General features: G+C 38.3%; 1 protein-coding gene and 1 long non-coding RNA gene across 2 annotated transcripts in view; one reads left to right on the plus strand and one right to left on the minus strand.

Moving 5' to 3' along the window:
• Positions 1-4842, minus strand: part of TACR3 (tachykinin receptor 3) — a 37858-nt gene extending 33016 nt beyond the window's left edge. Inside the window, exon 1 of the mRNA XM_048305209.1 lies at positions 4367-4842. Within this exon, the coding sequence (XP_048161166.1) occupies positions 4367-4842 (476 nt within the window). The remainder of the gene's footprint in view (positions 1-4366) is intronic.
• Positions 4843-5070: 228 nt separating this feature from the next.
• Positions 5071-17118, plus strand: part of LOC125326748 — a 120810-nt gene continuing 108762 nt past the window's right edge. Inside the window, exon 1 of the long non-coding RNA XR_007203976.1 lies at positions 5071-5214. This is a non-coding gene — a long non-coding RNA (uncharacterized LOC125326748). The remainder of the gene's footprint in view (positions 5215-17118) is intronic.

Consider the following 17118-nt stretch of genomic DNA (forward strand, 5'->3'; position numbering starts at 1 on the left):
GTCAGATAATAGATAGTTTGGAAGGAATATCAGTTTAAAATGTTTATGGTGCATGAAGGCTGTGAGTAATTTGTCCCAGGAATAGGAAATCATGCAGAGACTGATACCAAAATGTATTCTACTGGAAAGATAAGACATTTTTCAGTGTGCCAACTGCCTACTTCAGAATTTCAGTAACATTAATTTATAGGGCTTGTGCTACTATTTTGTGACAATAATAACTGTTCTTACGGAATACACCTGGAGAGATTGAAGAGCCTAAGTGATATTTTGAGGCTGTGAGTGTGTATATATGATGAGTTTGGGTTTTATTTTATAAGGTGAATCATGTGTTTATGCCTCATATCTGTCTTCTGTTACAAGCTTGTATCATATTACTTATGCTGGAGTCTAATGAGTGTATAGAGAGATTATTAACAGCCATCAGTAACTGAAAAATGTCACAGAAAAAAAGAAAACTGACCTAGTATATGTGTACTTCTGTAGATATATTGAAAGTGAGAAAATAAGGTGGGAAACTAGAATGACAAGTATTGAATAAGGACATATATATGTATGCTAGAAACTAGGTAATACTAAGGTTCATAAAAATGAGAAAAGACTGTACAAGAGGAGAAATAAAACTGTATATTAAATATATTTTAAAGTCACATAAATGTTTTTTGCTTCAAAGACCAAAAACTTGCTTGCATACTAGAAAAAAAAAAGAAATGCTAAGATATGAATAGGATTAGCAACTGCTCACCATCGCTATTAAAATACTTTAAGTCCAGAGGAGCTGTTTTTAAAAAGAGTTAAATTCATTGACATGAGAAAATCATTATGTAATTGCAGAGAGAAAAGTAACTGAGGAAGTAATACTGTACATGTGCTAAAACCAGGAAAAAATGCATAATACTAAGTGCTCTACTGAAGGCATGTTATTTTATGCTATATTACTACACCCCTAAACTTGCACTGTAACCATCAGGTATCTGCAGAGAATTTTTAGGCCCACACACAGAACTGGTTGTATGATGAGGCAGTCTTGGGACTCAAAATCAATTGCTGGCATACCTGAGCCACTTTCTTTGCATGCAAAGATCTCACAGGAAAGGACAGTGGGTCTTCAATGACCAGGTGGCTTAAATTCTGCCTAATTTACTGTCATTAGTATGTCCAAGAACAGTACTGCAGTCACACACTGTATTGCAATGATCACAGAGTTTAGGATCATGGATGGGCCCTTTAGGATCATGCACTGGTCAGTGACAAGGGCATATTGGCTCCAGAATTATCTCCTATTCTGTCTGTCTTGGACTATTTAACAGTTTATCCCCATAAGGTAGCTAAAGGAACTGTTGCACTGGAAGCAATGTAACTGTGGAACTGTGCAGCACAAGCTACAGAAGAATGCAGGAATGAATGCCCATGAAGCAGCACAGTGTAAAATCTGTGCTGCTTCTGGCACCTGAGACAACTCGGTTAAAGCTACCTATGGCATCTCTACAGTAGACTGCAGATAGCCTGTTGGAAAAGGAGAAAGCAGGGGGGAAAAAAACCACCAGGAAGGGGTGGTCAGAAGTGTGAATAAACCCACATAAATTTGAGTCTGTGTTCAATGATCAGGTACTCTTACACCAGTCTTGGATACTTTCATCCTCAGCTTCCAGATGCAGCTCACTCCACTGCAGGAACTGCCTAGTGCACAAATTCTGTGTCAGTTCAGTAATCTCACAGTTCACACAGTTTAGAATGCCCCACAGAATCAGATGTGAAAGGAAACATGTACTACCCATGACCTGTGTTCAGTGATGTCCCCGTTTACAGTGACACATTTATACTCTATGAATATCTGGATGCTCTAAAGCAACCAGTGGAGAATATCACAACATACTTTTTAGTGAGTTACAACCCATGACCTTTCAGTATTTTGGGATGGTAACAATTTCTAATGGAAAGTCATCTGATCCCATCATTTCAGTTTCCTCAGCAGCTTTATCCTAATTTGCAGTTTTGTTTTAAATTTTTAAATTAAAAGAATGTTTAAAGATGAGTTTACTGGGTTAAGACTAAAGCAGAGTGTTCTGTCTAAAGTATTGGCTGAACTTTTACGAAAGGCACATGGGAACCCAACTTCTAAAAATCATCCACCCAGCAGATCTTTGCCTTGAATAGGGCAGTCTGTACATCCAAGGACATTCCTTGGGATCTATTTTGACCCTTGGGTTTCCTCAACTCGGCAGAATTGTTTTTCAGAGGTAGCCAGGGAATGTTTAAAGGCACTGAATGCATCAGGTGTGATTTGGTATAAAAGGAAAAGGAATAGCAGTGAGAATAGGGAAGGAGGCATAGACTGCTCTTCTGTTTGTTTTATGTGATGCTGCATGGTACTACAGAGAGATCACCTAAACACAGCTATGGCATTGTTCACTGGGAAGATTTCGATTTGCCTTTGGAGGCAGGTGAACTTGGAGGATGCGATGGGGTGCAAATTGAGATTTCTTCAGGGGATTTTCAGACAAGAAGTAAATCAGAGTGAATAACAGTAGTTATTTACTCACTTCTGAGCACCAGCATTTCATTGGTAAACCAAGGAAAACATTTCCAATATATTTGTCCATTGCACTTTAGTCAGTGTGGAGCAGAGCTATTTTCTCTCACTCTGGAAATGCAGTTTGGATTCCTAAGGAACTGTATTCACTTTTGTTCCCAGTTTCCTAGCATAAATTTAGGAACTGCCAAAGTAGTAAGTACTACATGTCTGTGGATAATTTTTTCAGGAAAAATGAAATAAAGCCTTACTCAGAGCATCCAAGTAACTGCTCAACTAATGCCTTGATGAGCTGCAGCAGTAACTAATAAATACACAGCTCTAACTGTTAAATACTTCAACTAAAGCTCTTTTATGGTTCTGAAAACCTCAAGCTAGATGAGGCTCTTAAGCTAAACTCAAAAAGACAATGAAAGAAATCTTTGCCTGGTTAAAGGTACAATCACTGGTGTTACACTATCTTCTCAATTTTTAATGGGGACTAACAGTTGAGAAGATAAATCACTGGCAGGAGGAAAGCATACTGATTTCCTCGTGTCTTCACCCATTCCCAGAGCAGAGAAGTACAAGAGTTGCCAAGAATCTCATTTGCTCTTTCATCTCTAGCTTTACAGAATAGAAATGCATCTAGCTGAGAATGCCACCAAAAATTTGCAATTAGTAGGGTAAACAGAAAAGCATTATTATGAACTTGTCCATAAGCGCAAACAAAAGGCACAACAACGTACCCCAATTTTTGTACCTGGAAATAAGAAATAACTTTTCAGAAGGTGGATTGAACCTTATAAAATCTTAACTACCCTCACTTGGAAATACTGCAGGTGTGACAAGTCAATTCAGCAAAGATGTATAATGTGATTTGAAAATGTACAATGGAGTTTAGTGAGTAATTTCAGTGCATTGCTAAAAGGAATAAAAGATCTGAAACACAAATCGATGTGTTTTTCTAAAAGAAAATACAGTAAGTTATCTCTCCAGCACAGCAAATGTGTAAACAATAATAAAGAAAGAAACATTTTCCAGGGGAGACTCGCAGCACTCTCTGAGAAACAGTCCATCAATGCATCTGTGTAGGAAACCTGGGAACTACATCTCCCCTTTGCTGTATGGGTACTACAGCTCTCCTATTCCATTATTGTCAGGAGTACAAACGTAAAGTTTTTCCCTGACCTTTTTTCTTTGACGGTCACAAAGCTTTATTTTGTTTCAAGAAATCAGGAAAAAAAGAGAGCACTTTGAAACTATGTTCTTACCAGACCTCCAGATATGCACAGATGGCAACATAAATAGTTTCATTAGTTAAAATCAGGAGGAACAAAGCATCTCAGAGCTGTCTGTGAGAAAAGCTGTTAAAAACAGGGTCTGAAGTGATTTCTGAAGAGGAGGCAAATGTCTTTGCCAGCTGCAGAAATACAGAGAAGAAGGAAATTTGAAATCCTCCCCCTTTACACACAATCTCTAGAGCTCCTTGTCAGTATGTATTAGATGACTGGCTGAGAAACAGACTATTTTCACAATGGGAAGCAAAACCCTGAGCAATGGCTGCTGTTACAAAGTATTAAAAGACAGAGCACAGAAAGCAGCTGAAGTCAAACAGAGAGAGGAAATGTTTGTTGTAAAAGAAAGCAGAAGAATAAAAACAATGAAAGACTGAAGGAGAATGACCAGAGACCAGGAGAAAAAGTGTGTTAGGGAGAGATCCTAAAGAAGTGCAGAGGAGCACAAGGAATGAACTATTGAGGTCTTTGCCTCTCACCACTATGATTGTTATCTCTGTATTTTTATTTTGGCAGAGAATCTGATCGCAATCTCTCAACCCTAAACTTTTCTCACCTGTCCACAGCGATCGCTGTCATGGAGTAGATGCTGGCGAAGACAGCTGTGATTGGGAAAAAGTTGTGGAAGCGGCAGTAAGCCTCTCCAAAGTACCACTCACTGTGCAGTGCATAGATGAAGTTGATGAGAGTATTGAAAGCAGCCATGGAGGCATCAGAGAAGGCCAGGTTCACCAGGAAGTAATTTGTCACTGTCCTCATGCGCTTGTGAGCCAGGATAATCCAGATGACAATAAGATTTCCAAAAACAGCTACTGCCACCACACCACCGTAAGCCAGAGACCACAGGGCAATGCGCCAAGAAGGTTGTACGAACTGATTGGAGAAGTTGCCCTCCGAGGAGGCTACAGGGGCAGAAGTATTTGCAGCTGGTGCTTCTGGTGCCTGTCCCCAGGGATTGCCTGCTTCAGCAAGGCTCACATTCCACCTGCTGCTCATGCTCATGTTCCAGTTGGCCGTGGGGACCAAAGTCATCTTGGGTGTTCCTCTCCTCTCTTCCAGAAATGATGTACCTCTCCCACCTCCCTCTCCCAACCCTCCAAAATCCCCAGCACCAGGTAAGAAGAGGGAAGGAAGAAAAGGGGAAGTAAGGCAGCTGAGCAGGTACTGGGAAGGAGAGCTCTGTGAGAAAAAATCTTCGGCTATGCTGCTCAAACTGTTAGAAATGCTGTAACAGACACGTCAGGAGAGCTACCTCAGAGTAGAACAGCATCCTACTTCTCCTCTGTACAGCCTCGTGCTTTTGATTTTGCTCAAGGAGAAGGGGACTGGGAGCCAAGGCACGTTTTATAGGCTTGTGAGTTCCCAGCGTCATGAAGGGAGTGGAGCGATAAACTCCATCGGCTGGTAAGCTAACACCTCTTTCCCTCTGCTCTCCCTCCCCTTTTATTTCATTTGTTTCCAGCAGCAGGCACTTTCAGAAGCTGTGGAGACCATCACAGGGAAAATGAATTCTCATCTCATTTATGTTGAGAGATTTGTTTTATATTGTCTTTCTTTAAGTTTCATTATTGTGGTTCCTTTTTTAAATAGTCTTTTTGCTTTGTATTTGCAGGGCTAATCAGCTGGCTTAGTTGAAAATCCCAGGACTGAGGCTGCCTTTTTTATTAAAGCTCTTTCCAGATGAATTTATTCCAGATCAATTCAGATCTGCTTTTTTGCTGCTGTGTTTTAATTTAGTACACACTTTCCTTTAAACCATTCTGTTACCTACAGATTTAGAATAGTGACTCTTTCAGACAAATAAATACATCCTGCTGCTCTCTAATTTCACTTTTCATTCTGTAATACGTAACTGATATCAAGAAACATTTATAAAGCCATTTGCATATTCAGCAGACACTGATTTTTACTGAAACAGTATGCAGCCCTTAACATATGTGTCCCTAGTTATGGGCAAAATATTGTTTTCTTTGTCTTTGAAAAACATTATTTTAGTTCTTTTTACTGATTTGCATTTATTTTGCTTTTAGTACTATTATTATTTTGAGCAAACAATATTTTTATGTGCCTTTTTTGTATGATTTCTATAATGGTAGGAGAGGGTAAATGAGGAAATTTAAGACCTGTTGTTTTCACATCCCAAATCGGTTTTCTTCTTAATATGTTAACAGCAGCTGGCATTAGAATGCATGCTTTATGCAAGGATTGATTGCAAGGGACTTCAACTAACAAACCTTTGTTATTCAATAAGCTGCACTCTTAAGGGAGAAAATCTGTTTTGGTGACAATCTTTCATGTTTCAACAATTTAGAGCTACTACTTTCATCAGCAGAGATTTCAATTGTATCACAGCAGTGGGAGCTATTCAGTGTCCCTATCAGCAATGACACATTCAGTACTTTTTAAACAAAAGCTTCAAACAAAAATCAAATACTCCCGTGTACCATGTCCTCCCTGATGTATTTACCCAGTGGAAGCAGTGCCTGCACTTTAATTGTCAGGTCTTCACTGCAGTTTTAATTTGAATGACTGTAATTGTGGCTGTTTCTATATGAGCTTTTACCAGCTGACCCCAGCCCAAGCAGCAGCCCACGTCAGGCTTAGAAGCTTTGCTGAAAACCACAGAGTCTCTGCTGTAAATCACCTGGTGCTATAGCATGTCTAGAACCCACCCATACACTGCAGATGCTTGTAACAGGAAAGTCACTGGAGTTAATCCCACAGTTCCATTTTGAATTCTAAATCTTCCACCTACCTCTTCTTTCCTCCTCTCCCTGGAGGTGAGCCTGAAGAAAGGCATGGTAGAAAATCTCTGAGTTTGAGAGATGAAAAAATTCAAATGGTGGTTCCAAAGAGTGAGGAACAATGGACTGACTAGTTATAGCAGAGACTTGGACACTCAGCTCTTGACTCCAGCAGTTTCATTCAAGATTTTCATATGGCTATAAGCCAGAGAGTACAAACCCAGCCCTGTAGCCTATACCTTTCTACCTTTATGCCAAACTAGGAACAAACTAGGACTAGGACTTTATCCTTTTACTAAGCTGATGTGTTTTTCACATTCCCACACCAGCAGCACAAGTGTCCCACATGCTTCTGTTGCTTCCATCCAGCTCTCCCAACCTCAGCTCTATTATTCCTTTCCCTTGATTTCAGCAGAGACACAGGTACCTTATTTCGTGCACGCTGTACTGACAAGTGTGCAGCAGAGTGCAAACATACAGGAGCAGAGTCCTGTAGAGCACTGTGGTAACTTTCCCTGTATAGGAACATAAAGGATCTGTTTGAACTACTTGCTATAGTTCATGGAGTCACATTCTGGTCACACGTGTAAATTCTGTCTCATGTTTTCCTGAAAAATGTGCAATATGCAGTAGTGCTGCAAACTAGGGGCTGGATTTTGAGTTTGAAAGCAGAAGTCTAATTTCCTGTTCTGGAATGAGGCTTATTCTAGCTTTGTCTTGAAAAACTGCTTGCCATTGCATGTCAGGGTTTCAGGAGAGACCATTCCCATGTGTGTTTTCCTAATCATCTACAGTGCCCCCAAAGGAATTTGTTTTTAATGCATTCTTAGTCACAACGTGAGAAGTCAGTACAAGGTAACGTCTCCTTATTTTAGCAGAGCTATAGGTAAACTGAGTCCTTGAGGCTTCCTTTAAACACAAATCAGGGAGCGCTTTGTAGTCTGTGTTTATGAAATGTCAGCCAGGCCACCAACACAGGAGTGTCAGCTTTGCAGTGTAGAAATCAAAGTATCATTCATTCTGTTTTCTTCTTCAGAGGTACCCAGAGGTACCCTTTCCTGTAGGGAAATTTTTATATGCTATGCTGTTCCCCATCCCCTCTCCCCCATAGATGAGAAGACAAACTGTGGGGTACCATTAGCATAAAAGGACAACCTAGATTTTTTTATTAGTCATTTGCTCAGTAAGGTGAATGTTATTGGCCTGCAGTATGCATCTGAAACTGGCAGAAGAGGTGGCTAATACCCGGAGTTGCTTTGTTTTGAAAAGTGAGAAACTGAACAGCACAGGACAAATGTTGGGCAGCTAGATCACTCTCCTGTGGGGAATATTTATGGCTCCTTTTGGAGATGTAAAAATTTGTTAGAATAAATTCTCTGTGTTCTGTCATTCATTCTTACTGAAACCATAGAGAAGCAGTTTGGTACAATCAATTGGAGAAAAACTAGATTGTCCTACACCCAAAAGGCTACAGCAAAAAAATAGGGTGACCTGCCTTGCTAAAATTTTACTTAACTAAATAAGAAAAGATGCTAGGCAGCCAGTCATTAATTAGATCTTATCTATAGGGGAAATTCACATATATAGAGAGATGTCAGCTGTGCTTCTCCATCAAAATTTGTATTGGTTACACATGTACTGATTGGAGTTTAGTCAGCTGAAAGCTATCTGTATTGAGTTTCTCAAAAAAGTTCCACAGTGACTTTGGTGAAAATGTTTGTATTAATAACTTCTGAGTAGCATAATCTGCCTAACTGGGATGCACCTTATGCAAAGGAGTAGTACAAAAGAGAAGGATCTGTGTTTTTTCTCAGTATCTCCTAGACAATAGAGGGTAACTGTGCTGGCATTTTCTTCCACAACTCTTACAGGTATGTGATTTCTTACGCTAACTTTTGGCCATTCCAGCTTATGCATACTTGCAGTGGGAATGTTTGATTTTCCACTCTGTAAGACTACTCAATTTTAGAGTGACTTTTTTCTAGTTGTCTGCTATTTGCTGATGGTCATTTGCTCCTTTGCTTTTCCACTGATTTGCTACTTTGTGCTTGTGTAAAAGCATGTTGTATTTTTAAACTGTGGTTAAGCTTGCCACTATTAGCAGCTCCCCATTCCCAGCTTCACAGAAACACTAGGAAATGTAAAAGAAATATCTGAAGTGTGAACAGAAAAGTAGCTGTGATTGTCTCTACTTCTTTCTTTGTGTTATATAGTTTGAAGCTATTTCTTTACAGTTCCAGCTTAGCTGGCTCCTACATAGCCAGAGTGGAAGCTAAGCTCTTGACTTAGCATCTTGACTAGAAGGCAGATTTAATAGTTATGCTTTTCTTAGCTATTTATGAGATTATGATTTAATTTTCTACAGCTCTTCTGGTGTTCTTGAAGTTTTTGTTGGAAATCGTTCTTCCAGTAAATTTTTCTGTGTGCTATGGGAATGATAGACAGAGAATATCATCATTATTGCACAAGTAGGGATTTGTGGTAAAATAGCAGCCTGCATAGTATATCTAATTAGCATAAGCGATAACTGCATCATTAAAATATTTTACAAGGCCTGTCCTCTGTCCTTTCTTCTGTATATAGAACAGAGGGCATTGTGAAGTTTGCTTTTGGATTTGCTTGCTTGATTAGGCTTAGCCTATTAACCTCATTCCCTGCCTACTTCCTTCAGTGCCCAGCTGCGAGAAATGATCCTTCAGCAGGAACTTTTTTTATTCTTCAGCTTTGATAGCTCCCGTTCATCAGTCGGTCATGAAAAGGTTCAGCTAGGGCAGCAGAATTTATGCAATTTAAGGATGTTCAGCACTGTCCTATTTATCATGCCTGCGTGTTTGCATTGTGCTGCTGTCATGACAGTGCCAAACTACCTAGATTTTGAACGGGTTGCTTTTGTGTAGCTTAAAACACAGTTGGAAAACTCTGTTTGAACTTGGTTTCTGATAATTGTTTATGAATGCAAAAGTTTTATTCCTGTCACCAACTGCAAATGACTCAGTAGGATATTTAGCCCCAAACGACACCTCTGACCTGACCCTGAGACACTGGGGAAATGAGGTTTTTTCCCATGGAAAATGGCCACAATTAGTGTCCAGGTGCATGTGGCCGACAGTGGGGTGCTGCCTCCTAAAATGGTGAACATTGCAGGATTTCTCCCAGACTAAAGCTGCCAGTAACTAGGATGGTGGCCGCCCTTGGAGCCCCAAACGCCGCCTCTCACCTGACCCCGCCCCATTGTCAGCCATATGTGACTGGAGGAGAAAGATGGCCATTTTCAATGGGGCAAAAACCTCAGTCCCTAGGTGTCTTGGGGTCAGGTCAGAGGTGGTGTCTGGGGCTTCAAGCATAACGAGTCCTAGATGTGGGCAGCTTTGGTCTGGGAGAAATCCTGCGCCATTCACCATTTTAGGAGGCAGCACCCCACTGTCAGCCATATGCGCCTGGATGTGAACGGTGGCCATTTTCTATGGGAAAATCCCCTCATTTCCCCAGTGTCTCAGATGTTGCAGCAAAGAGGTAGACCAAAACCAGAAATATGGTATGTGGCTCTTCATCGTGGCTCTTCATCATGGCTAGAGAGGGCCAAAGGGTGGGGAAAATCAGAGCCAAAGAACTGATCAGAAAGAAGTTTTCTTCTGGAAGATGATGCTGAGATTCAACTTTGCTGGAACTATTTTTAGAATAAAGTAAAACTCAATGTGTCTAGAGATCAGGTATGAGAAACAAACAGTAAATAGAAATGAAGACTATTTTGAATTTCAGATAATATTCAGAAATTATTTTCTATGAGAAAACTTTTTTCTTCTTTGATGAAAGATTTCTTCAGCCATTAAGAATCTTCTTATCCTCCTGAAAGGATAAATATATGTGTTTTACATTTTCATCAGCATAGCTTAACCCTCTGTTCTTTAGCTGCTACACACAGGACATGAGTGAAGGTGCTAAATAGCTGGTACAGTGAGGTGCCCGTGCCAAAATGTAATTTGTAGGGCACAGTCATTCTGTGAAAAGTAATTCTTATTCATTTGCCTTCCTGGTCAGCTAGGGCTTTGAGAGGAAAATACATTATACAAAGTGTGATACTACCAATTTTTTGGAAGAAATTAAGTGGATTTATTCAAGTGGTTCTTCTACCTGACAGCAGTATATCTGGAGAGGAGGTAAAGGCAAAGTGAAATGGACCATGGTATAAAATAAACATTTTCTTGCGTTATTGTGATTAGTGTTCTTTCCTGCTATTATTGTTTTCCTCTTTACATTCTGTGGGACAGTCCTTGACACAAATTAGTGGGGAACCTTCATGATCTTTTTTTTCCCCTAACTGCTGTACATGCTTTATTTTCTGTAGTGGGAGACAATTTGTTTGCAATTGTAAATCCAGGAACCTCTTCCTTTTTATCTTTCTCCAACTTCTTAAGTGGCCATCTAATGACATAGGTGAGATGAATTAGCAACTAACTTCTATGTATGCACTGAAGACGTGTTTCCCCATATTCTTATCTTCTTTTAAATTGCTTAAATAACTTTTTAAAAAGTTACATTTAACAACAGAATTATACGTAAGTCAGAATGTGTTCAATTGGATCTTGTAGGTTCAGAACCTACAGTCTTGAAATTAATGGGTAGCTGCTGTAGCCACCTTAAATTCCTGTGGGCCTGTTTGCAAGTCCACTGATGTCAATTGAAAATACACCTACTGGCAAAGCCATTTCTTCTGTCACCTATGGGGCTCTTTCCAGCAGTATTTCCTTGCAAACATCCAAATTAAGGGGGATTTTATTGGTCACTTTTCTGACTCTTGAAGCTACTTATTCAGTTATCTATATCGCATATAATAAATTTACATCCATATTCTTACATAATAAAATGCGTATTTTAAGGTCTCAAGCAAGTTGAAAAGGCATGAATGGAGTCACAGGAGTTCAGTGCTGAGTAAAATCAGAAAATAAGATTTTCCGATAGCTTTACCATGTTATTTATATAGCATTAGTGACACGTCTGTGTTTCACTGTTACCAGAAAAGTAAAACAGACAGACTTTTTGACCTGTTTTTTTAATAACAGGAGATATTACTTTATCACTGTGGTATCAAGAGAATATTCTATTTTTTTTTTCCTTAACTAAAATAAAATTTTTATGGCTTGGTCTTCATATAAAGCACTACAGGCAATTCACAGATTTAAAATACTGTCTAAAGAGTATTTAAAAAAAAAAAAACAATAGAATCTCATCCACTTTAGAAGACTAATTGGAATATTTGTATGGAACTGTATTCTGTCAGCATAGAAATAGTTGGTTGCCCTTTGTTGTACAAGGGAAAAAAAAGGAAAAAAGGTATAAATTTACATATGATGTTACTATGTCCATATGACTTTTGACCAAAAATTATTTTACATTCTAAGTGCTAGAGCAGGATCGGAGTAAGTGAATTTTGTAATTGCTTGTGTGGTAGGCATGTGATAATTTAGAAAAGCTGTATCTGCCAATGTGTAATAAATATAGGAGGGAGCCTTTGGCAACACAGCAAACTTTTGTCTTGAAATATATCTATTTTGCATGGGAAGTAAAGGATAAAATGAAAATATTCTCAGCTATTCTCTCAAATGTGCAACAACACTTGTGTTTCCTGGTCTACATTTTCTAATCTGATTTGTGCCCTGCCTTTTTCAGAATCCAGTTTTTTCATCTGAGATACAAGTGGAAAGGATATCTGAACTTGTCTTTTCCACATCCTAAACTACTGTTGTGGGCTAAATGGTGACAATGTCTTGTCATATCTTGTGCATTTGCCCAGGTGACTGTCAGTGCAAAAAAAAATTACTGTCAAAACTGATGCACACAGATTATGGTATTCTTATGACATGTTATCACACACCTTCTATTTCTAAACTATAGAGTTTCTTAAGCCAAAACTTCTGCTGGTTAGTTGGTGTTCAGCAAAATAATTCATTTATTTGTCCAAAATCCCATATGAATCACCTCTGTAGACTTTTATGGAGCCTATTACTGAAATTATCATGTTTTAAGAACTAGTATTTTTTACTGAAAGTTTATCTGTTCCAAAATGTATTTCTTTTCTTCTCCCTAATATTAAGGGTCTGTTTCTCTGTTGTGTGATCTTTCTTCTGCCTTTGGAATTGGAATGAAAGGAAAAAAACTACTGCCATATCAGTGAAATTCAATTTGTGGCTTCAAGAAGTCAGTCAATCTCTTGCACCTTTTCTGCAAACCATTGCACTATCTTATTTCTGCTATGACATATATTTACAAAGGAGTTCCTATTAATTTGATTTTCTATATTCATGTTGAAAGAGATTATTTAAGTGAGAACAAGAGTTCGCGTGACCTAACCTTTCTCAATAATTCAGCAAGTTCCGGAGGTATTGTAAGGCAACAGCAAGGAAGGCAATTAATTTTCTGAGGTGAAATGACTTAGGCTAATTTATTTTTTGTGGATATGACATATATCACTAGATGAGTTTTGAACAAGCAGTAGCAAAGAGGGAGGGAGAGGCATGAAAGCAAAATGTAGTAACTAAATATAATTTGCAAAGAATGCATCTTATTAATTTGGCTCCAAGCATTAGCATTTAGATTTGGTGACTAATAACTTTTGAACAATGTAGAAGGTACTTAGATTTTTATCATAAGGTTCTTTTACAATTTTTTTAATTAATTCTCAAGTAACAAGCCACTTCTGATCCTCATTGCTGGTTTTGGAACAAGAAAGCAACTTTCATGTGGAAACGATAAAAAAATCAGTAGATAGCCTTGCTACGGCTTTCCTGATCCCAGAGTCAAGGCAGGTGGATTGACAGTGTGTCTACATCTGTAACGTGTCATTGTGTTAACAGTGACGGTAATTGATCCTCTGGCGATTTCTCTAACCACATTAATCTGGCAAAGACATTGTTCTCTTTAAAGAGTACCATTTATTTAGGATTGGCACCAGGTAGCTAAATCTTGCTAAAAATGCCTTCTAGCTTTGCTGGATTTCTTTTAAAATAAAGATGAACAGCCTTTCATGTCTAGGTAAACAGCAAAGGAAGAGGCTCACAGCTTGAATTTTTCACACATGTGCACACCCCTGTTCAAAGACTTAAACAAATACAGACAAGGTTGTTTTGAAGATAATTTTTTTGTCTTATGGTTGAATAAGATGTTTGACTCCAACAAGTGACAAATGAAAATGAGTTCTATGGAATTATGAACTTAAAAACTAAACCTCGCTGTAGAAAAACAGATGCAACTACCCTTGCCTGATGCAATGGTTCTTATAAGAGAGTAGCTGATAAACAGTCTATCAAAGGAGGTAAGGGAACCAGAATTGTAAAAATTAAAATGTGAGTCTTCCTTACCCTTCCTGAGGCAAACAGGAAAAAAAAAAATCTTTCTATTAAATCTCTTACATTCCCTTCCAGCTATTGTCTGAAAATAATTTGTTCTCATATAGCAAGCACTGGGGATTGAAGCTATTTTATAAATCTTTAGCTCTTTTAAAACCAGATGGTGGGTGTTGATAAATGTTTGTTGTCTCTCTAAATTGTTCAGATAATCTCATTTTATCAAGTAGAATTTGTAGTGGTAGGAATTATGTGTAGAGGTAGCATTTGTAGGCCGAAGAAACGAATTTCTTGTGTCTGACTTCATGTATTCAGAGTGTTATCTAATGTATTTATTTCCAGATTTATCTGGTGGAGAAAGGGCCCTCCATCTCTCCTGCTGTAGAACACACATTTTCTTTTATGGATGATAAAGATAGGGAAATCTTGGGTTGGCATACAAATTCCAGCATTGCCCTAATGAAACACTGCTATCTTAGAAAGATGAACTAATGTTCCCTGCTGCAAAGCAGTGTTTTTCCTTCGTGTTCTTGTTCCTTACTGAGTTAGTGTGGGGGATGCCCAAGAAGGAAAAGCACGGGGCAACTGGAGTCTGAATCTGTGGAAGTAGACAATGACAGCTACTAAAACCAATTTACATTCACTACAAAAAGAGAGAAAACTGAAGAGAAGGAATCCAAAGAAAGAATTAAAGGGTAAAAGAAAAATCACTGAATAGCAGAGAAATGGGTGATTGGAAAGAAAGCATTGAAGATAATTGGAAACTGAACCAAATTGTTTGGGGGATGAGGGAGAGAAGGAAGGACTGAAACACTGCTTTTGTCTGTGGTTGTATTAAGGCTTGTATAATGATGAATTTTGACAGGCATCCATAGTGATGGATGCAGTTTTATCTGTCATCACAGAGCAGCCTTTTTTAGACCCCTGTCTTTCAGCAGCAGAATTTTATTCATCCTCCATTACCACAGAGTCCAGATGCTTCTCATGTCTCCAGACTTCAATTGAAAGCATTTGACTTGCAGACTGTGGAAATTGTTTCTGTTGTGAAATACAGCAAAGCATTTTGCTTGGGGGTGGGATTTTTAATGTTTGGGTTTTATTTTTTTTTTAAATCTAAACTTTTGAGAATTTCCACTTGGGAGAAAAATCTCCAGCTCTATGTTGATATTTTTGTCTTGATTCAGGACCAAAGTACATATTGGAATTTCTCATGGCTATACACTGGAGGCTGAGTTTTTGCATACTATCCAGATTATGGCATCTCTTACCGGCATCCCTAAGTCATAATGTCAAGAAATTGCATTTTGATAATATGGACATAAAATGGTATGTTTCACTTAAGGATTTTCTTTACCCAGTTGCACCTTCCTCACCACAACTGCCATCAGTCTGCAGCAATCAAATGTGTTTTTCACTGCTGTCACCTCTTGTTTGAAAAGAGCAAACTGTTCTTTTTGTAAAGCAAAGTGCAACCTGGCATTCCAGGTTTATATGACTGACAAATTCACATTGATATGTTAATCAATGTATGTTGTCACCTTTGTGCCAAGCTCTTTCCTGTCAGAATGGCTCTTTGTCCCACAGGCTTTATTTTCTGCAAGATGCTTTGCTAATGCAATTAATCATCTAATCCAGGAAATCATCTCCCAGCACAGAGAACTGACATCATCTTCTCTGCTGTATATACTCTGCATCTTTTGTCCATGGTGCAATCACAGACTCTTGGATACATCTACGATGCATTTTATCATTGTAAATTGTTACCAGCCCTAGCTGGGAATCCCATGCAAAGGGGTTACTGTATATGTATGCATATATATATATATATGTATATAGGTATGTATGTATGTATTTATAAGCTTTTCTATCTTTACCATTGATTTCACTGAGCAGTTGGTCCAGTGGAAATCTCTTCTTCAATCCTATGATGTTAAGTCTTGAAAAGCACATGTATCCAAAAGTTCTAGTTCTAAGATCTATATATAGTATTTCCTGGTTGGCACAGAATGCGTGAGGCTAGATTTAGAGATAAAAACCTTCAATTTTTAAAATAAAGGAAGCTTTATTTTAAAATAAAGTGAAGTAAATTACTTTCCTGAATTTCTGCTGCAATGAAAATTTTATTCAACAGCCACTGAGGGTTTCGAATAAAGTGATGCTGCCTCTGTTTGTTTTAATCCAATAAAAGATGCCTCAATAGTTCCAGGTAAGTATGGGATGGCTCTTGAAAGGTGGGCTTCTGGGTGAAGAGCTGGCCACTAGGTCTTTTCCAGTACAAAGATGGGTAAAGCTGAACCCTCTATGTGACTATGATCAGCTGTAACTTTCTATGTCAGACATATAAAGAAATGAAGACGTGTATTACGGTCTTTCCCCTAGTGTGCTATTCAACTTTTTGTTCTATGGTGTCCTGGGAACTTACTGAGGAGATCAGATTTAGGGTACCATTCTTAATAGTCATGATGAGACCTAGAAAAAGTGGTTTTATTTACACTTTTGGTAGATCCAAAAGTAAATAATATCCTTCCCCAAAAAGGTATTCCATCTTGTCTCTTAAATTTGTGGCCTGATAATTTCTTTGGACTCTCCCTAATATTGTGGCTTATAAAACTCGAAAAATAGCCATTCTCTATTTTCTCCAAATCTGTTAAGATGTATTAGATGTCTTTCTCTTGCAAGGAGAGGATTTATAGTCTTTTTAAACGTTCCCAAGTGTAAAATACATCATAAGTCTCATTTCTGTTAAATGTTGTTGCCTTCCTCTGCAAATCTTGTAGTTACCTGTATCTTTTTTCCTGAATGGTTATAGTTGCATTATATATTAATAGAGCAGTATAATTGTGTTTTGTTCTTTATACCCTTTCTGGCAGTTAATATGAAGAGTTAATATGTGAATTAGCATGAATAGTTAATATGTGAATTTTAGTTGCTATAAGCCAATGCTTTCTAAGAGTCAAGCCGCCATTTAAAGCCTAACATGGTGGGCTCATAGCCACAGGGAAAAGCTCTTTATTCTGTGAAATTTGTTATTGACTCTTGGTAGTAAAGGCTCTTTCTATACATGCCATGTTGTTATTTATAGGATTTTAAATTTCTTTCACTAAAATAATATTTTAAAAAGTCTTGCAGAAGGCAATTTGAAGAACTGAAAACATACCCTGAGAAACCAGAAGGCAAATGAGAAGGATTTTCACTGGACCGCTTTTGCCTTCCAAGATCAGAAT

This window comes from Corvus hawaiiensis, chromosome 5 (genome assembly GCF_020740725.1).
Source record: "Corvus hawaiiensis isolate bCorHaw1 chromosome 5, bCorHaw1.pri.cur, whole genome shotgun sequence".
Lineage (NCBI taxonomy): Eukaryota > Metazoa > Chordata > Aves > Passeriformes > Corvidae > Corvus > Corvus hawaiiensis.